The 18214-nt window shown below is 41.4% G+C and overlaps 1 protein-coding gene across 1 annotated transcript; it reads right to left on the bottom strand.

Annotated features, from left to right (window-relative positions):
* Positions 1-5744: 5744 nt before the first annotated feature.
* On the bottom strand, positions 5745-17758 carry LOC306708294 (chemokine-like protein TAFA-2; the record flags this gene model as incomplete). The annotated part of the gene is made up of 5 exons (XM_079176096.1): positions 5745-5820; positions 9501-9625; positions 13960-14109; positions 16697-16766; positions 17750-17758. 5 exons carry the CDS (start codon positions 17756-17758, stop codon positions 5809-5811), a joined length of 366 nt encoding a protein of 121 aa, XP_079032222.1. The 3' UTR covers positions 5745-5808.
* Between the last annotated feature and the right edge of the window lie 456 nt (positions 17759-18214).

The following is an 18214-nucleotide window of genomic DNA, read 5'->3' as shown; positions in this document are numbered from 1 at the left end:
AAAACTTTGGTTAGCCATGTTTTTGTCAGTAACCATGAAATAATGGATTTTTATAGCTGGATGTTTATATTGGAAGTGAACAAAATGTTCCAGCCTTCTCGACTGATCGCTCTCTTACTAAGTGCTCTGTCCCAATTATGCCGTTTGTCTGGATAACTTGAGTGAAATCTCTGTGCGTGTAAACCCAACTAACGTCATCAGAAATGTCAATGACATTTGTAGAATAGTTATTACTTCGTCAGCTATTACAACTAGCACTGAGATAAGCAAACTATTGCTTATTATCGACTCCAATGTTGTCATGAAAAGCAGAGGGGAGCGTCATTATAGTTTGGGAAAGACAGCTTGATTGATATTGGACAAGGGAACACTTACAGCTGGTAATTTTCAATCTGCGTATGCTGTGAATGGCAACACTGTTGGCACATGATGCATCCCACTAGAAATAAATCACTGGGCTTAATATTCATGCTTGTCGAACACGTCAAGTTATCAACATATTTCTATTTACTAAATGACATGCCTCTCCTTTTAATTGTCGCCAAATTATGCAAATGTTAGTGATTATAATTAGTACAACAATGATGATAATTAAACATTACATAATACCACTCTTAATCATGACATAATTTGCCAAGTGAAGTTTAATTAGCTTAAGAGGCACACCTGACTGAAATGGAGCCACTGTTAATGAATCATAGTAAGATCCCCTGTGATTGACAGGTCAAAATGTCCTCCTATGGATGGATAGAAAAGTTCAACAAAAGGATTATAGGTTTAGTTTTGGTTTAGTGAGTCCAGTATGATAAGTGCAGTCAAGGTGAAGCCAGCAGCCAGCACCAAGAGGAGCTTGTTTCGACGGGGCTGGAGCGTGTGACGGTGGTTGGATGAGGCAGCATAGGCGATGCAGGAGGCCTAATTCCTCCCAACAACCCAGAGGAGGAGAGCAACATAAATATTTGAAAGCACAGAGAACCCAACACAATTACATTAATACGTGGGTGGGATAAAGTCCTCCTTACCTCGGGACTAAGGGGGTAGAACACCCTGAAAGCTGGATGCTTTGCCCAACAACTCAATGAGTTAAATTATCAACTAGCCTGAGCTGGAAAAAGTATGGCACATTTTTTACTTTAGAAATGACAACTTTTGGTAAAAACAAACAAAAAAGGAGTTCATTGTTCAGTCCTTTGATGCTTTAACTTGTGAATTCTGGCAGGTGAGCTCTTGCAGCTCCAGCAGCTATGAAAAAGAAACCGGTCTTGTGTTCTGTAAATTTCAGGCCTGCTCTTTGAAATGCATGTCATTCTCACCAGGAGTATGAATTCTCCTCACTTGAAATAAAGACCACCTCTCAAAGAGAGGCCACACTTACCTCTGTTAATAACCAACTGCCTAGGAAAAAAAACGTATATATGCCCTGGCTCATTTATAGTTGTACCCATTTTTGGAAATGATATCACTCCAACATTGGTCAAGGAGTGTCTCAGCTAATTAGACTACTGCAAGGCCTGGAAACATCTCACTAAACTGGTTATTATGGCAGCTATACGGAGCCAGAGTCCTGTCGTCACTGCTTGGCAGCGCAGGTACTTACGTCATCGTACCTTGGTTTTGTCCAAAAACAATTAAATTCAACAGCAGTGAAGTTCAGCTCTATATGAAACACAGAAGGGTTTAGGAATGCTATTCACCCCTTGATGTGTCACCTTCCTTCAGACATCATCCTAGTAGCGACGTGTCGCCATCTATGATAGCTCACACCGTTTGGCCGGATGAAGCATCTGCTGGGGCATCTGTTGTTAGCACCGTTAACCAGGGAGCACTCTGACTAATCTCAGCCTCGTCTGGATGTTCAGAGTAACGCCACAAACAACTTGATTAGTGCTGAGCAGCAGTGTGTTAGGACCCTGTCTGCCTGTTACTTTGTATGTGTGGCTGCTGTCCCTGCAGGTATTGGAGGTGGGCGTGGCAGAGGGTCATCAGCAGAGTGGAAACACCCGAGCTCATCAGCAACACTGGCTGGTTGACGTTTATGATTTGTTTCTACACTCACACAACATGGCATACACGCATTCACACACTCACCTACACTGTTGATCTTACTGATTCCACACGCTTCACGTTTCAGCTTTCCTCTTATGTTGCCTTTAAGTTAATGAATAATTTGTTAATTGGCTCGATTGTGTGCGTCTCCCTCTTTTGTCAAGTGTTGATGATCAGAGCTGCCAGACAGATAGGACTCTGTTAGAGCGTCACCTGATACCTCGTTTCAGCGCCCGTGTTATCTGTCGAGAGTGGTTTGGTATTAATTAGTGGAAGACTCTCAAAGAGCCCCACGTCTTCGATTCATGATTGGATTCACGCACAATTTGAGAAACACTTTGCGGCAAGTTAACAAGAATACTCAAACATTGAGGCTGTCGTATTCTGACGTCAAAACCCTTTTTATACATTTTTCTCTCTGCAATTACAGCAGTCTGTTCCATGCTCAGTTTTTTTTTTCTGTTTCTCGCCTCTCGTGCGTGTGTATGTGAGAATCAGTATGAGGGTTTATTCGCTATAATCTTTTAATGACATGCACTAACGACGCGTTGAGGCTCAGAAAGAGCCCAGGCCATGAAACACACGCAGAATGACTGAGGCTCAGTGGAAGGATCCACTGGGAGATTAGCCAAATCAGAAAAGCGTTTTAGAGAAAGGCAGCTTTAACGCAACACAACACAGATAGTGTATGTGTGTCATGGAGAGAAGAGATAGATGCCCACAGCTTCAAACCCAACAGTATGTTTGCAACTCTCTCCGCCTGAGCCCTCTCGTTTTATCTCCTTCATCGAGTTTACAACCGTGGCATCCTGCCACTCGGCAGCAACATCTATCACTGGCAGTTACATGCTTACAGTACAATTCATTCTGCTGTTTTGATTACATTTTTTTCCATAATGTACTGTCTTTGAATGGTTCTATATTTAAACCTACATTGGCCTCATCTCATCTGCAATACTTAATGACAGTACTTGTCCCTCCTGGGTTGTGACTGAGTAGAGTTTCCCATGTACTTGTCAAAATAAATGACTTGCAGAGATAGTAGAAATGGGAAATGGAAAGAAATGACCTGATTGGAAGTCCAGTAGTCTATGTGAGTAGTAGGCACTGGTATTTTTAAATGGGATAATTTGCTGTTGATCCATCCTACTGTTGTCAGTGACTTCAACCTGGTCCACTTGAAGTGGATGTGAGAAGAAATTGTTCTGATAAGGAACAATATATATTTCATGTAATGTGACAAAGTTTCAGAACTCATGATGTTGTCCTCTTCCCCTGACCGCTCCTTTTTTTTACAGCGACAAGAAACATGGTCTTTTCTTTCTCAATCTTTATGCATTACAAACCCAACAAGCTGGATTTTTGAGGCCAGTGAAATATCATTTTAAAGTGTAAAAAAATCACAAACATTTTGAGGCAAATATCATTTTTGTAACAACAACTAACACCTTTGAAAATGGATCACACAAATGTGGTTATTAAAGGATTGCGACCGAGATTTGCACTAAAACAGTGGAATTGGCCTGCTCTGCCTGAAATAAGAAGGTAATTAGTGTTGTGATTTAAACTATGTGACGCCAACGCTTTATAAATTACCTCAAAGTACGCTATCTGCCTGATGTAGATTAATTGTTTTAAAAATTAACTTAGACTTTTCTGGAATAAATAAAACAACAAACACTGTCACTTGCTGCATGCCAAGTGACATAGTAATAGTAAAGTCTCGATCTTCAGAATCAAAAGCAGGTTCAGGGATTCTCCAAGTATTTTTCCACCCTCGCCTAAAGAAGAAAAAAACACTTCAAAGGCAACACAGTGTAGCTTACCAGTAGCCTGCTGTGGCACTGCGAGACAACATGGCCACTGCCGGAGTTGGAGTTGACGGAAAAACAACAGAACTAGAAAATCCTCCTGCTTCCCTGAAGTCACAGAAAAACCTTTGTTTTTGTTTTAGTATTTTTTTGTTTTTGTATTAGTCTCCAATTGACAGCTGAAATAAGTTATTGATATGACCTTTCAAATATATAACCTAAATTAGACCATACGACCTTAGTGTTATACATTCTCCCCAAAAAATAGCAGTTTTGTCGTGCTTGAGACCATGTTGCCTATCTTTTTAAAGACGAATTTAAAAATGTAAATGACAGATGTCAGGGCATAAAACCAATGATCTGTTGATCTTTATGAATCAAGACTCGATAGTCTAACAAAGGCACACCCGTCTGGAAAAAAAGATGTTTAAATTAAAAATGGAATGGTGGATTTAGAGAATCGTGACACCCCTCGTTGGTAATAGTATCGTTGTGTTTAAAATAAACTCACCTGTTAATCAAGCTCCATAAAATACCAAACATAGAGCCACGACATCCTGCACTAGAGTCTGTGTTATGAGTACTGCCTCAAGCAGCTCACAGTTTTCCTTATTCACCTGCATTTGACATTTCCGTGATGAAAACTTCAGCCAAATGAACCGGTTTGTAAAAAAGTTGAAATCCCTCCAACGACGACGACACAGAGGTCAGCAAAGGAAGAACAGCGTTCGATATTTAGAGCTTTTTCCGTCTGTTACAGAACAGTTTACAGTGTTTGTTTGAAGCAGGAACTAAAGGTGATACAATTTAATGAGAACAATAACAGGAAAGCAATTACCCGTTATTGATGACATCTCTTGGAGCCAACACAATAACACCAGTACTTACAATTCATGATTTTGAGTTTCCTAATGCCTCAAGGTTTCTTGGAAATCAACTCACACCGACGTTATCAGTAATGCTTCTAGCTCCAAGCATCTAATGGTTGGTTGAATCTCCACAAACATTAACATTCAGGGCTAAAACAAAGAGCAGAGATTTGTATTTTCTTTTGAAAGGTTTTATTCATTTCATATAATACTGACACATGTACTCAATAGCGGTTAACAGGCGTTTAAAAACACAGATATTAAAACCATTAGAGCGTCACTTTATTTTTAGCCCCGTTGATTCCATGGACCATTTTTTACACGTATACATGTTTCAATATTTCATAACATCTACTTGGTATTAGTCTAACCTCACCCTGAAAGGATTTTGTCCTTTGTCAAAAAACAAAAGAAAAAAGAAGACTGACAAACTGTCTCCCCATTTTAAAAAATGGCATGTGGTAAGCCACAAACTATTCAAGGTAAAATACTCTTATGGAGGTGAGATCTGAACAAAAGTAACGGTTTAGTTTCAGATCTGAGAAACACTTTGACAGCATCAGGTGTGTCACGTGTGGCACAGTTAAATTTAAACGTGTCATCCCGACTACATGAGATCTGGATTCCACCCCCCATTTTTGTAGTGACGTTTATAATGCAGGATAGTCGTCTAAAGTCCAGATCCCCTTTACTCCCTGTATGCGTATGGAACACAACTAAGCCATAAAAGAGAGATGAAGGATACAGGTTGTTGAAAAGAAAGTAGTTTTTTGTCATTTAATCAAGTGCTGTTTAGGTCATAGTTCACTTGGTTGAATTTGTTGTTTGTAGAAGCAGTAAAGGATTGTGGGTGATGCGGTCCTGTGCGGTAGAGGACCAAGGACACTCAGTTGTGTTTAAGTTGATGGAAGACGGTGTTAGAGTCCTGTATCTTCAGCCTCCACACCTTGGATATCCTCAGAAAAATGAAACAATTACTGGTTCCTCATAGAAGTCTGAGTGCGTTTCCCCACCACTGATAGGTCCATTGTGCTATTTAAGTAACTCCAACGCCATTTCTGCTCTCCTTGAGACGGGCGGGACTATCGGGTCACCTGAAACAGGGGGAGAAGAAAGTAGGTCACTCAAAATAGTCCAACAAAACAAACAAGTTGGGATGAAGCTGGAAACAGAACGCCAATTTCGGTAGAACATATGAAATGATGCAGTGTCTGCTATTTGGAAATAATGGGAAGTGATTCATGTTGGTGGAGCACCGACATCGTGGCTAGCACGTTGTCCTTTCTCTCCTGGCAAGAGACTAAACCAGACACAGCTTGAATTATGGCCCACAGTGTCTCCCCTCTCAGCGCTTGGCCCGCTGCCATCTAATTCCGTCTGTTTGTCGAGACGGCTGCTCTAATCACATGGTCTCTTTATCGCGTCTATCCATCTTTCCATTTTCTTTGCTCGTGGACTCACTTTTGGTTTATTTCAAGCTATTAGGAGACATTGTCAACCGGCCAATGAACAAACAGACACAAATTGCTGTGTAACTGCCAGTGCTTGGGCATGTAGTAGACCAGTCTCCCCAAATTTATACTGTTTTTGTCTGCACGCCTTGTCTTTCTCATTGTGTTTCCCAAGTGGCTTCCCCTGTTAGCTCCAACACATGCTATCCCCTCTGTGTTTTCTGTCGAGGGACTTCAGTCTTTTGTCCGACCCAGGTGCCAGCTAACAAAGTGTGAAGGCCAGCCATCACTGAGAGGGCTCAGAGGAGCGTTATCTCCAAGCTGTTCTACTGTATCTGCCTCCTATGGCTCCGGGCCACCTTTCCTGGGCCCGGATCTCATTGCCTTCAGGCATCTACTGCTGTGCCTGATCAAAGAGACTGCAGGCGTTTGTTGTCACGCCAGTTCACTATACACACGCACCTCTCAGTGGCTTCCATGCTTTAAGGTGTTTCAAGGTCCCTTTTAGGTGTTCATCCCCTTGCCTGTTTAAATATGCCTGTAGGTGGCATTTTCTGTGCCCAATTAGAAAGCGGATGTAGGTAGTTAGATCTCAATTTACAAAAAAACGCAAGCAGCGCTCAAGTGTCAGATCCAGGCCTATGAGTTATTCCACAAGTTATAGCTGTCTACACAAGTGGCTGCTCAGATGGCCGAAAGGCAGATGTCCCCTACAGTCCTACATTTTACTCTTTATGACTCACTTAGTCACACAAAGTTAGATTCAGAAAAGCCATTATTTATCATTTTCTTTGATAATGTAAAAGCTGCATCAAACAACTTTGCACGGGTCTTGATTCCCTGTTTGCATTGATTCTATCGAAGGTGCTTTCACAATGTGTAAAGTAAGTTTTCTATATAGGAAGTGAAACATACCCCTTGTCATTTCTCAGTTGATGTGTCGCTGCGTGTGCATCTACTGTACACAAATGACACACACATGCCTTGCAGGGTATGACAGCTCAGTGGCTTGGCAGCCCGGCCGTGTCTGTCTGCTCATCCATATGATATTATTTGGCATTGATCGAACTGTCCCCCGTCTCCTCCCTCTCTCCTCCCTCTGCCCTCCTCCTCTCCTCCTCTCCTCTGCTCCCAGCCAGGAATGGATGGAGAGGATGCAGAGATGCCAAACCCTCTTTTGTGTTCTTGCCTGCTCAGTGTACCCAGACACACAAGCTTAAGCTCCTTGTCAGCTGACCAGTTCCAATATTCTTTTATCTTCCTTTCACCTCTGCCTCCACCTGTTATTTTTTCTTTCTCATCCATCTCCCACTGCCTCTTTCTTCCTTTCATACTGCTCTCTCTCTCTCTCTCTCTCTCTCTCTTTCTCTCGCTCTCTCTCTCTATCGTCAATTTCAATTTACGAGCGGGTCTTAATGGGACTATAAGAGAGCGTTCGATGCTATTGATCTGGATGCCTGCGCATCTTGACCTCAACGTACCACACCAGAGGAGAAAAATAATCACTCTTTTCATCATCAGGCAAACACATCAGCTAAAACACTCACATAGTGTGTACATACACACACACACACACACACACACACACACACACACACACACACACACACACACACACACACACACACACACACACACACACACACACACACACACACACACACACACACACACACACACACACACACACACACGCTCACACAGATCATTGATCAAAGACCTGAATGCAAGAGACAGCAAATATTTGTGCTCTTTCAAACTGCGACAGAGTCGATGATAAAGCGATGCTTGGCTGAATCTGGTTGGCTTTGATCTCGCTCAGGAAATTATGAATGCCCGCTTTGGGTTTGATAAAACTAAATGCATGAGATCAGATATATGAATCAACTTCAGAACGGCACACTCACATATTCAGAAATTACATCATCTTCATATCTGATCAACCCTTGTGTGCCTTTTTTTCTTCAATTATGCCCGTTGCACACTCCAAGACCACTCTGTCTTTTTCTATTTCCATCTCTTTATCGCACTGTGATCTGAGAAGTGAATGTGGAAAGTTCAGTAACACTTATGAAGAGGCTGACTCATATTTGAGCTTGGGCCAGCACAGCGGAAAAGTATTTCAGAGTGAGAAGGAAAGAGTGTAACTTGAGGGTGTGAGATCCACTTTGCTAGGTGAGAGGTGAGCGGCGGAAAAAGCAGGGGAGGAATTCTTAATCAACCAGGTGTGTAGGACTTTCAAGAAAGAGAGAGTGGGAAAGAGAGAGGAGCCTGCGCGTGTCTTGTGCTTTACTTATCCGTCTCTTTCTCCCAAGGAGATGCACTCTCCACTGACCACGCCTTCAATCAATTATTTAGGCAGAAAACAAAGGTCTGCACCCGCCATGAATAATGGACGACGAGAAGGCAGAGAGAAGGATGGAGGTTAGAAACAGAAGCAAACAGAGACAAGAGGTGAGTCCGAACAAATTCCCTCCCATAACAGGCAGCCGAGAGTCTGCTCATGTCAAGTCACTGAGGAGAAGCCAACAGGTGCCGGGGCTAATGTACACACACACACACACACACACACACACACACACACACACACACACACACACACACACACACACACACACACACACACACACACACACACACACACACACACACACACACACACACACACACACAGGCAACTGGACGGTGCTTGAAAATTAAGGAAATACAAGTAAATTCAACTTTTATTTCAGACTCATGAGTCCATATAGTAAGATTATTACCATAAGTAAGAACACACACATTCCCAAGCCGAACATACTGTGTTATGGGCGAACCGGAGCGTAAGAAACTATCCGAGGACAATTACCACTCTAGTGTATCCGCTTGGTGAGTTGTTTTTGCATCGAGTCAGATGGCATGCCAGTCAGAAGCAGGGAAACAGGGCAAGTGGGAGTGAAGGGAATTGTGATGTTCTCTCTGCCTGTGTGTGTGTGTGTGTGTGTGTGTGTGTGTGTGTGTGTGTGTGTTCTATTTTCCTTGTTGCTGTTGGCCTTGTTTTTTCTTCACAGACTGTGTGATGTTAGATCCAAGATGGGCAGGATGAGAAAGTAAAGAGAGATAAATTGGGTGAGAAACATAATGATGTGGAGGGAAAAAGAGAGAAGAGTGTTCGGGATGGAGACAGGATTCAGGTCAACAGGTGCAAGTGGGTCACTTCGTGATGGGTCTGACCTTGCATGTGCATGCATGTATGTGGGAGAGGAATGAAAGGAGTGTTTGTGTGAGAGAGAGAGAGAGAGAATTTGAGATATTACAGAGGGAGAGATTGTGTGAACACCAACCTTTGTGGTCTTGACTTTGTTGCCTGTGCTGCAGCTCCATCCTGTGAGGTCTGGGAGAACCTTACACTCTTCACCATCCATACACGGCTGCATCTGACACCACCACTTCTGAGCTACAATGGAGGCTGGGGGGGGGGGAGAGAGAAGAGAGCGGAACATATTTAGTTTGGTAAAGACGGGACTCGATGTTTGTGGGAGTTTTCGTTTCGTGCTTTCGTGTGTTTCAAGACCGTGTATTTGGGAATTCCAACTAAATGTTTGTTTCCAGCCACTACGGCTGCATATATGAGGAGTTGGGCGCATCAAGATAAACAGTTGGTAGTAGAGCTGCAATCAATGATCATTTTCATGATTGATTTCAGTTTAGTATAGCGATGCACCAATCCGACTTTTTCAACCCCGGTACAGAAAGTGATACTTGGGCTTTGGGTATCTGCTGATTGCGAGTACTAATCTGATACCAGTGTTTAATTAATAAGCCGCATGCCCCACTCTGTGGATGAGACTAGCATCAGTAGATGTGTAAAGCAACATCAGGCTTGATTTAAACATTGCTTTCCTAACTCTGTAAAACTAAAAAAACAAATAAATACAAATGTACTGAATTGTTATTTATTAGAATAATGGTATCCGATACCAGATTGGCATATTGTCACTGATACTCGATCCAGCGGTTTGAGTCAGTATTATAAGATTATTACATTACATTACAGTCATTTAGCAGACGGTTTTATCCAAAGCGACTTACAATTCCGATTCTATCACACCGTAGGCACAGCTACGGGAGCAATTTGGGGTTATTAAGTGTCTTGCTCAAGGACATATTGACATGCGACTAGCGGGGCCGGGGCCGGGGATTGAACCGCCAATCTTCTGCTTTCCACTTAGCCACGGGCGTGAAATCCACTATCAGTATCGATTCACGTCTAGTTTAATTTGATATAAAACAGTGACAAGCAGGAAATCTCATTTAAGAGGCTGAAAACAGCGTTTTCTGCCATTTTGGCATGACAAACTTTAACGATTAATTGATTAAAATGGTTGTTCCATAGTTTTCTGTCAATCTACTACTCAATTAGTCGACTACTATATTTCGTCTCTTCAGTGGAGCAGGCAGCTTCAGTTTAAATCACATGCTCCATGTATGTCATGATTTATTTGCTGAGTCTGATTCCATTGCACGTTGTCTCATTTAGCTTTTTAATAAATAAAGTTGTTACTGCATGCATGGGCACTAGATTCTCGTGGGTGTAATCAGCACAGAAGGGACCATTTACATTTTCAATTCATATAGAAAAAAAGGACAAAACTGGAGGCAAGATATGCGTGAGACAGCTGGGATATGATGTCATCTTTTAGGGTTGAAAGTAAATTTGTTCTCAACATGTCAAATCAGATAGAAATGAATTGATGAAGTTTCTTTAGGAAAAGACAAAACGGGAAAAGGCTTCGAAAGACCAGACGCATCAAGAACAAGGCGATTGATGAAAGGTGAATAACACTCACCTCAGTAAAAACTGACAGACTGAATGTGCAAACATATGAACAATATTATTATCCTTTATTTATCTCTAAAGACTTTGCATTTTGCCACAGTTAGTTACCAGGTAATAACATGGTTAGCATGTAAGGATTTCAGTAATTGCCACTCCAACTTAGAAACTAAATACATTCTCAGAAAACAGCCTGTACTCGGTGACGTAATTCCCAGGAGATTAGAGGCACTTTGAGATACTCACAGTCCAACTTTGCAGTAGCGTCTGAGGACTATTCAGGGGATTTCTTAGTAATGAGATATTGCAGATAACCGCTCTGAGCAGAGAAGTCCTAATATACAAAAGTCCGGCCGACTTTCATCAAGTCATCATTATGTGGTCTGTCAGAATTTGTGTCAACTCAATATTGATGTCATATCCTCAGGCAATTTAAGAGTTTTATGGTTTGTAAACCCTCTCTAAGTGGATAGAGTTGTGAGCACTTACAATGTATTCAAGTTGTATTTAGTTAGAAATGGTTTCCTCATACATTAAGCAGTGGTGGAATGCTACTTAGTACATTTACTCAAGTACTGTACTGTAAGTACAATTCTGAGTTAATTGTAATTTACCTCAACACCACAACATTTTATCTGACAGTTGCAGTTACTTTTAAGATCAAGATTTTGCAAACAAAACGTGTAATCAGTCAATAAAATATGATGCTGTGTTCAAGATTAAACTACTCAGCTCCACCAGCTATAACTCTAAAATGTAGATGTAGTTAATTCAATTTTCTTTTTTATTTAAACTCACCGGGGAAAGCCTGCTTAACAACACAGGCAGCAGCACATTAAACAAAGTTAAAGTTGCATTTCCTCATTTGTTGACTTTAAATACCTTTCAAACGATTTAGAGTTTTAGCATGAAATCCAATGGCAAGCAACAGGAGAGCCGGAGAGACTGCAGTCTGTGATTTCCTGAAGTGTCACTCTTATAGCTGCAGGCACTGGTTTGTGCACTACTGTGAAACGAAGCTCATTTCTGTTTAAAAGCACAGATACACATTTGGGTCTGCAGAATCAACCCTTCATTCATTGTCAGCAAAGCAGCTCCAGAAAGATAACACTTCCTGGAGATTCTGATATTTTCTGCAGGATTCATGTTGGTGGTCTGTTTATGTTCACATAAAATTGACTCAAGTGGTCAATATAACAGCAGGAGCACCTGAATTCCTCCCCATGGAGCATTTTCCCTATTCTGCCTCTCAGTTAAGAAGTAATTTTGTTTTATTATAATTTGTTATATTACATTTATATGTCATTGGCGTTATTTCCTTGGTTGTGAAGCACAGATTACCTTTATTGTTAGAATAGTTCAGATTCAGGTTTTTTTATCTTTAAGGTGTATTAGGGTAATAGCCATCTTTGAAATTCCTCTGAATTCCTCAACAACAACGCTGGACAGGAAAGTGGGAGTACGGTTGTGGTTTGTCTGGTTCTGTTCCACAGACTGTATACCATCCTGGTCTGCCGTTATCTTGTTTTTTAGCAACAAGAAGTGACACGAGAGGGTGGAGCGAAGCACAACTATCGGATGAATAAGACATTTTTATGTTACAATGAACTGTCATGAACTGAAACGCACTGTGAAAGGGTTAAAGTCGTAAGACAAAAACACAGCCAGCTCCCAGACCGTGATAGCGGCCTGTCAATCCCAAGGTAGCTACGCCCTAAAGCATGCCCTGTTTTATGGTCTGTTTTACTCTAAATGGGACCATAACTTACTAAATGAACATCATGCTGTACTGAAGAGGACTTGCAACTAGCAATTGAGACCATAAACCAATGTTTACAATGTTTACTGAGGTAATAAATCAATTGAGAATTAGGGTCATTTTCTCATTGATTTTATACAATGAGACTTGTTTTTGCAACAAGATGAGTCGCTCCCTGATGGCCATTTGAAATAATGCAAGTTTGAGGACGTCCACATTAGTTTCAATTTTTGAGATGTGGCGGTTGCCATCTGGCTCCATGCACCAGTGGCTACAAGGACACTGCCAACCAGTATTCTGTCTACCAGTACACAACAAATCTGTGTAATCACTGTCAAAGTGTACGCCAGTCATTTATCAAAGTTTCATAAGTTTCAGAGGGGAGTAGCACACACCAGAGTAAATGTTTAAAATGGACAAATGTATGCAGCATGACGTAATAAAACATTTCATACTGAAACTCTGGGTCCAATAACACTTAACTATGTTTTTGAGTGCCACATTTGTGAGGATTATTGCGTCAGGACCGGCCAGACAGTATAACTGATATTCCAGTCAGAGACACCGTGACGGAATTGAACATTTATAGCAAATGGTTGTAATATTAGATTTGGCAGAAAAGGCTCTGCTCTTTGAGGTAGCTTTTAAAGAATCCAGGCAGCAACAACGCTGGCAGAGCTAATCCATCAGTTCTCTAACAAACACATACATGTACATTAGATAAGGAATACTAAAAGATGAAGCACACCAGGAGGTTGGGAGCATATCAGGAGAGTAAAGGTGAAAGAAATCAGGTTCTAATGGCCGTGCGATGCACCTGCATGAATGAGATTTTCAGATGTTTCCGCTAAAATGCTGCTAACTTGTTGACCTGGGTCAAGGTCATCCTCCTGAATTTGGTATTTACACTGTGTCGGCGCATGTCCCTGAAAAACAGACTGACATGGCTTCAATAACCAGGATTTAAAGGGCCAGTTCACTCTGTCAGAACTGCTTGTCGGATGGAAAAAGAGCGTGTATTGGATTTACAATACTTAACTGTTAAGCTTTGCACCTCTAGTAGGCATTACAGGTAATCCAAAATTACAAACCAATCGAACTAATTAGTGTTCTGCCTGAATTAACACTATACTCCATCATCATACCCTGAAAACATGTTAATCCACATGAAAGCGTGCAAAACGTGCACACGAAAAGCAGTACATACCATCAACACAGGAGGGCATGGCCCGGGTGGTGCCAGCGACCTGTCCAGGGAAGCAGGAACATTTGACAGTCTGAGATCTCTCCTCGATCTTGTTCTTGTTGCAGCAGCGATGGGCAGCGATCACCTCGCACGTCCCTGCCTTCACATGCACTGGAATATAGAGAGAGAGAGAGAGACAGACACTGTGTTCAGTGCCCCAGGCTCATTTACACGAGTGTTTAACCCAACAAGGGATCTTGCATCAAACATTAACATTAAGTGTGCAGACAGAAGGAGAAGACAGACATTTTGTTATACGACTAACTTGGTTCCAGACCAATGAATCGCTGCCCAAGTGCCGAAGTAAAAAACAACCAAGACAATCGGAAACTTTGCTGGTGTGATTATCAACCTGCGCATGATCCAGAAACACAGCAACAGAACAGATTTCACATAATTGGCGACACGCGTAGACCAATGCATCTATACAGGTTGTGAAATAATAACACTTTAATGAACTTCTGACAGGACAGATGTGTAAGTCACAGACAAAACAACCGTCCCTTTGCCAAACAAAAAATGGCAACATGAACATGATATCAGACTGAATAATGAAACAGAATGAAAGAGCAATTCATGATTATGAGTCCGTATCAGATAGTAAGCCACAGAAGAGCAGTTTGTAATCAGAACTATCAAATTAAGAGTCTTTATTGACGCACTGACGTGGACACGAGTCAAACCATGCAACCATGTAAAAATACATATTTGGCTTACAGACACTCGCACACAAACATAGCAAATCTGGAAGCTCCAGTTTCTTACTGCATGGCTGCTGAGCCACAGCTGCTCCTTCACTAAGAGGATCTGTATGAAAAATGCATGTTAAGTCTCTGGTGGCCCTTCTGTAATACACAGGGAATAAAAACTGGGTAATTGAAAGAGAGAAAAACAACCAGTGTTTGTATCCAACATACGGATTTGATTGTACGATATAGCTATTCCAAGAGAGAATGAGCTTTAATAATAATGAAGGGTAGATGTAGGAAGCCCCTTCACTTCTTCGATAGCTACTTCTGTGCACGTTTATGTATACACACACTTCAATCACACAACTGTGTGGTTAATTAACAACAAGTCCACTCCGAGCGCAGAAGTCCCCTGAGTCAACTAAGAGAAGGAACAAAGAAATCACTTTTGAAGATTTGTGATGACGTCAACACATGGCCCTTTCATACCAGCCTTTCATCAAATACTTTAAAATGTCAAGGACAAACAATAGGCCTCGTCAAGAGCACCGTGTGCAGGAACACTGTGTGTGTGTGTGTGTGTGTGTGTGCGTGCCAATTTGTTACGATGTACCTACCACGTATACTGTTACAGCTACGCTTGCCTTTGCTTTTGTGTAGCGTTTGTTGCGCTGTTTGTGTTTGTGTACGTACGACGTGCATGTTTGTAGTCTTATAGTTGCAAAAGTCAAAGTCTGGTGTGTGCTTCTTGATTTTTTTGTTTTACACAGTTGTTGGAAGTCGCTGCTATTTCCATTACAAAAGAGTCTGCCCATAAAACAACAAAGGGTGCACACTGCGTGGCAATGACAACCAAGGCAGAAAACAATGAGTCTGCTCAGTCCAAAGAGTATTTAAAAGTGCGGCGAGCCAAACAGAAAGACAGAGTATGAATATGTTAAACAGGCTAACAGAGATTTGAAAAGTTCTTAATTTGCTCCGTTAATGAGAAAAAGACAAAGCAGCAATCCAGCAAAGCCCAGTCCAATTAACATGCCAGTGAAAAGCACAGTCTAATATCCCTCCCACTGTGTGTCTGCCTCTCATCCTTCTTTCAGGCCCTCTTATTTCTCCTTGTGATCCGCTAGCAGCAGTTTGTGATGGTGGTGGATTGATCTGTCCATCTGTCTGTCCATCAGTCCAAACACTTTGGTCCACAGAAAGATATCTCATCACACAAAATGCCCACAAATGTTGGTGTCAATAATAATGGGCCTCGGCGAATGAATCCTACAGTAAGATGATCGCCTCTCCTTTGCTTTGTCACAACCCTTCAGGCAGAGTTTCATTGGTGACCGCAGCTTTCCTCTGACTCGCCTCAGGTCACGTGGTCAACTGTATTCTCTCACTTTGTTCTATTCCCACACATCAGCAGGTCACACTTTTATGATCCCCACAAGATCTCTTTCTATTTTTGGTTTTACATAATATTCACTCAAACGCAGACTTCAGGCCAAATTGTCAAGTTTGCCATGAAATTGAACTTTGATGATACTCCTTTTTGCCACTCTTAAACCAACATTTCTAATTTCAACCCCAAATAACTGCTCGCAAACTAGATTTTGAACAATATAGCGAGCTGATTACATTTAGCTTCCCCCAGAGGGAGAACGTGTTTGATTTTGCAGATTTCTTGAGACCACTTTGACATTTCTGTCTCCTTTCGTCACAAAGCTGGAAGAATATCCAAATCAACAGTATGCCATTCATGCCATCCAACACTGTCATGGCCTGTTCTGAAATTGCAGCCTCTAAAGACTACTATTGGGCTCTTAGCTTTGAGTTTTAGTTTTGTTTGATACTAATACCTCTCATTTTGCCATTTGCCCTCTCCCTCTTTCTATCTATATAAAGTTTGACAATCTTGTTGCCCGACACTCGGCTCAGGAAAATCAACACACAAAGAGTAAACACCTTACCCCAACCCCCATCGACACGCACACAAACACACACACACACACACACCTCACGGCCCTTGTTGAGGCTCAGCACCTGCACAAGTAATTGACTCAGCATTAGTAAGAGCGGCGGAGCGCTGAGCTGAGCATAGAGGAATAATGAGGAGATGGGGGTGTGAGGACTTCACTGGAGGGATGTAAAAGTTCATCGACGCTCGATTAAGCAAATTAATGTTAATATATGGCAAACCATTTCTTCAATGTGGACCACATGGTGAACTAAATATGAGCTGGATCCATATGACAGAATGCTTGAGTGATTATTTTGGCACTGCTTGATATGCAAATGTCTACAGGCTGGTGGCTTTATTTAACGCATACTGTAACTGTCAGCTGAATCGTTGCCTGTTCAAGGTAATACTGTATAAAGTTCATTTGACAACTTTTAAACCATTACTGCTGCCAGGTGGCAGTAATGGTTTAAAATCACAGACAAAAAAACTTAAATAAGTGGTAAATTGAGCGCTGAAGCCCCACTGACCAAAACTGTTTGATTATTATAATCATTTTGATTGCTGCTATTCATGTTTTTCTTTTTTACAAAATGTACTGTGGCACTGTAATCATCCTGTCTGAGGTCTGGTTGTGGTTTTAATCCTCCAAATCAGTCTTTGAACTATGAAAATCTTAAAAAAAAACATTCTGGGGACGATGGATTTTGTAGAAGAATGCAGGACTCAATGTGTCAAAAAGGCTTTTTCTTTAAACAGTACTGATTTCACATTTGATAAAAGGGAAACTGACAGTATTTGCTTCTGTTAGGCTCTAAGTGTGAACTCATGTACTCTGCCTCAATTAAGCTCAATACGTGCTATTTTTCTACAATATTTCTGGTGGAATTTTGCTGAATATACATACATATATGCATATGTCTAATATATTGATTCTTTTTTTTACAGTGCATTTTATTAAGTATTTTTGTGTCAGACCTTTGCAATAACATAATGGAGGGCATAATGGAGACAGCGCATCATTTCAGACTGTAATTATTCTTCTTGGTTTGACAAGTTACCAGGCAAGAGCAGAAAACATTTTCTTTTGACTCTTTTGTTGAGGAGCACTCACCTCCTTCATTCTTCTCACTTACAGAGAAAGTGGAAAAACAGGAAGGAAATGTTCACCAGCGTCATGCCACGGTCAGGATTCGATGCCCTCAGAGTGGCTGCTGGTGTTTCCAGTGTTGCAGTAAACACCCAAATACACCGGCTGTTACACATGTTACTGCTGCTTTTGTTGGTTAGCTTGGTGGAACTGAAGGACTTATAGTATGGCTTTATGTTGGTTGGATTTTATATTTGTGATATCAAAAATATTGACTCTTTTACATGGAGCATGACGGGATTTTAGGGTAAAATACATAAAGGATATGACAGGGAAATTGATCAGTACTCACAGGAAACAGTGTTTAGTGTGCTCTCTTAAGACTCTAATACAGCCAGTTTGAGGCTGTGTTGTAGGTAAGGCAGGGAGTCACAGACTCCAATAAACTCTGATAAATACTCAGCTAAATTAGGCATTACTCACCACATG

Source organism: Pholis gunnellus (genome assembly GCF_910591455.1).
Source record: "Pholis gunnellus genome assembly, chromosome: 2".
In the NCBI taxonomy this organism is placed as follows: Eukaryota; Metazoa; Chordata; class Actinopteri; order Perciformes; family Pholidae; genus Pholis; species Pholis gunnellus.
Note: the sequence above shows the minus strand (reverse complement) of the source record. Positions and strands in the feature narration are given on the sequence as shown.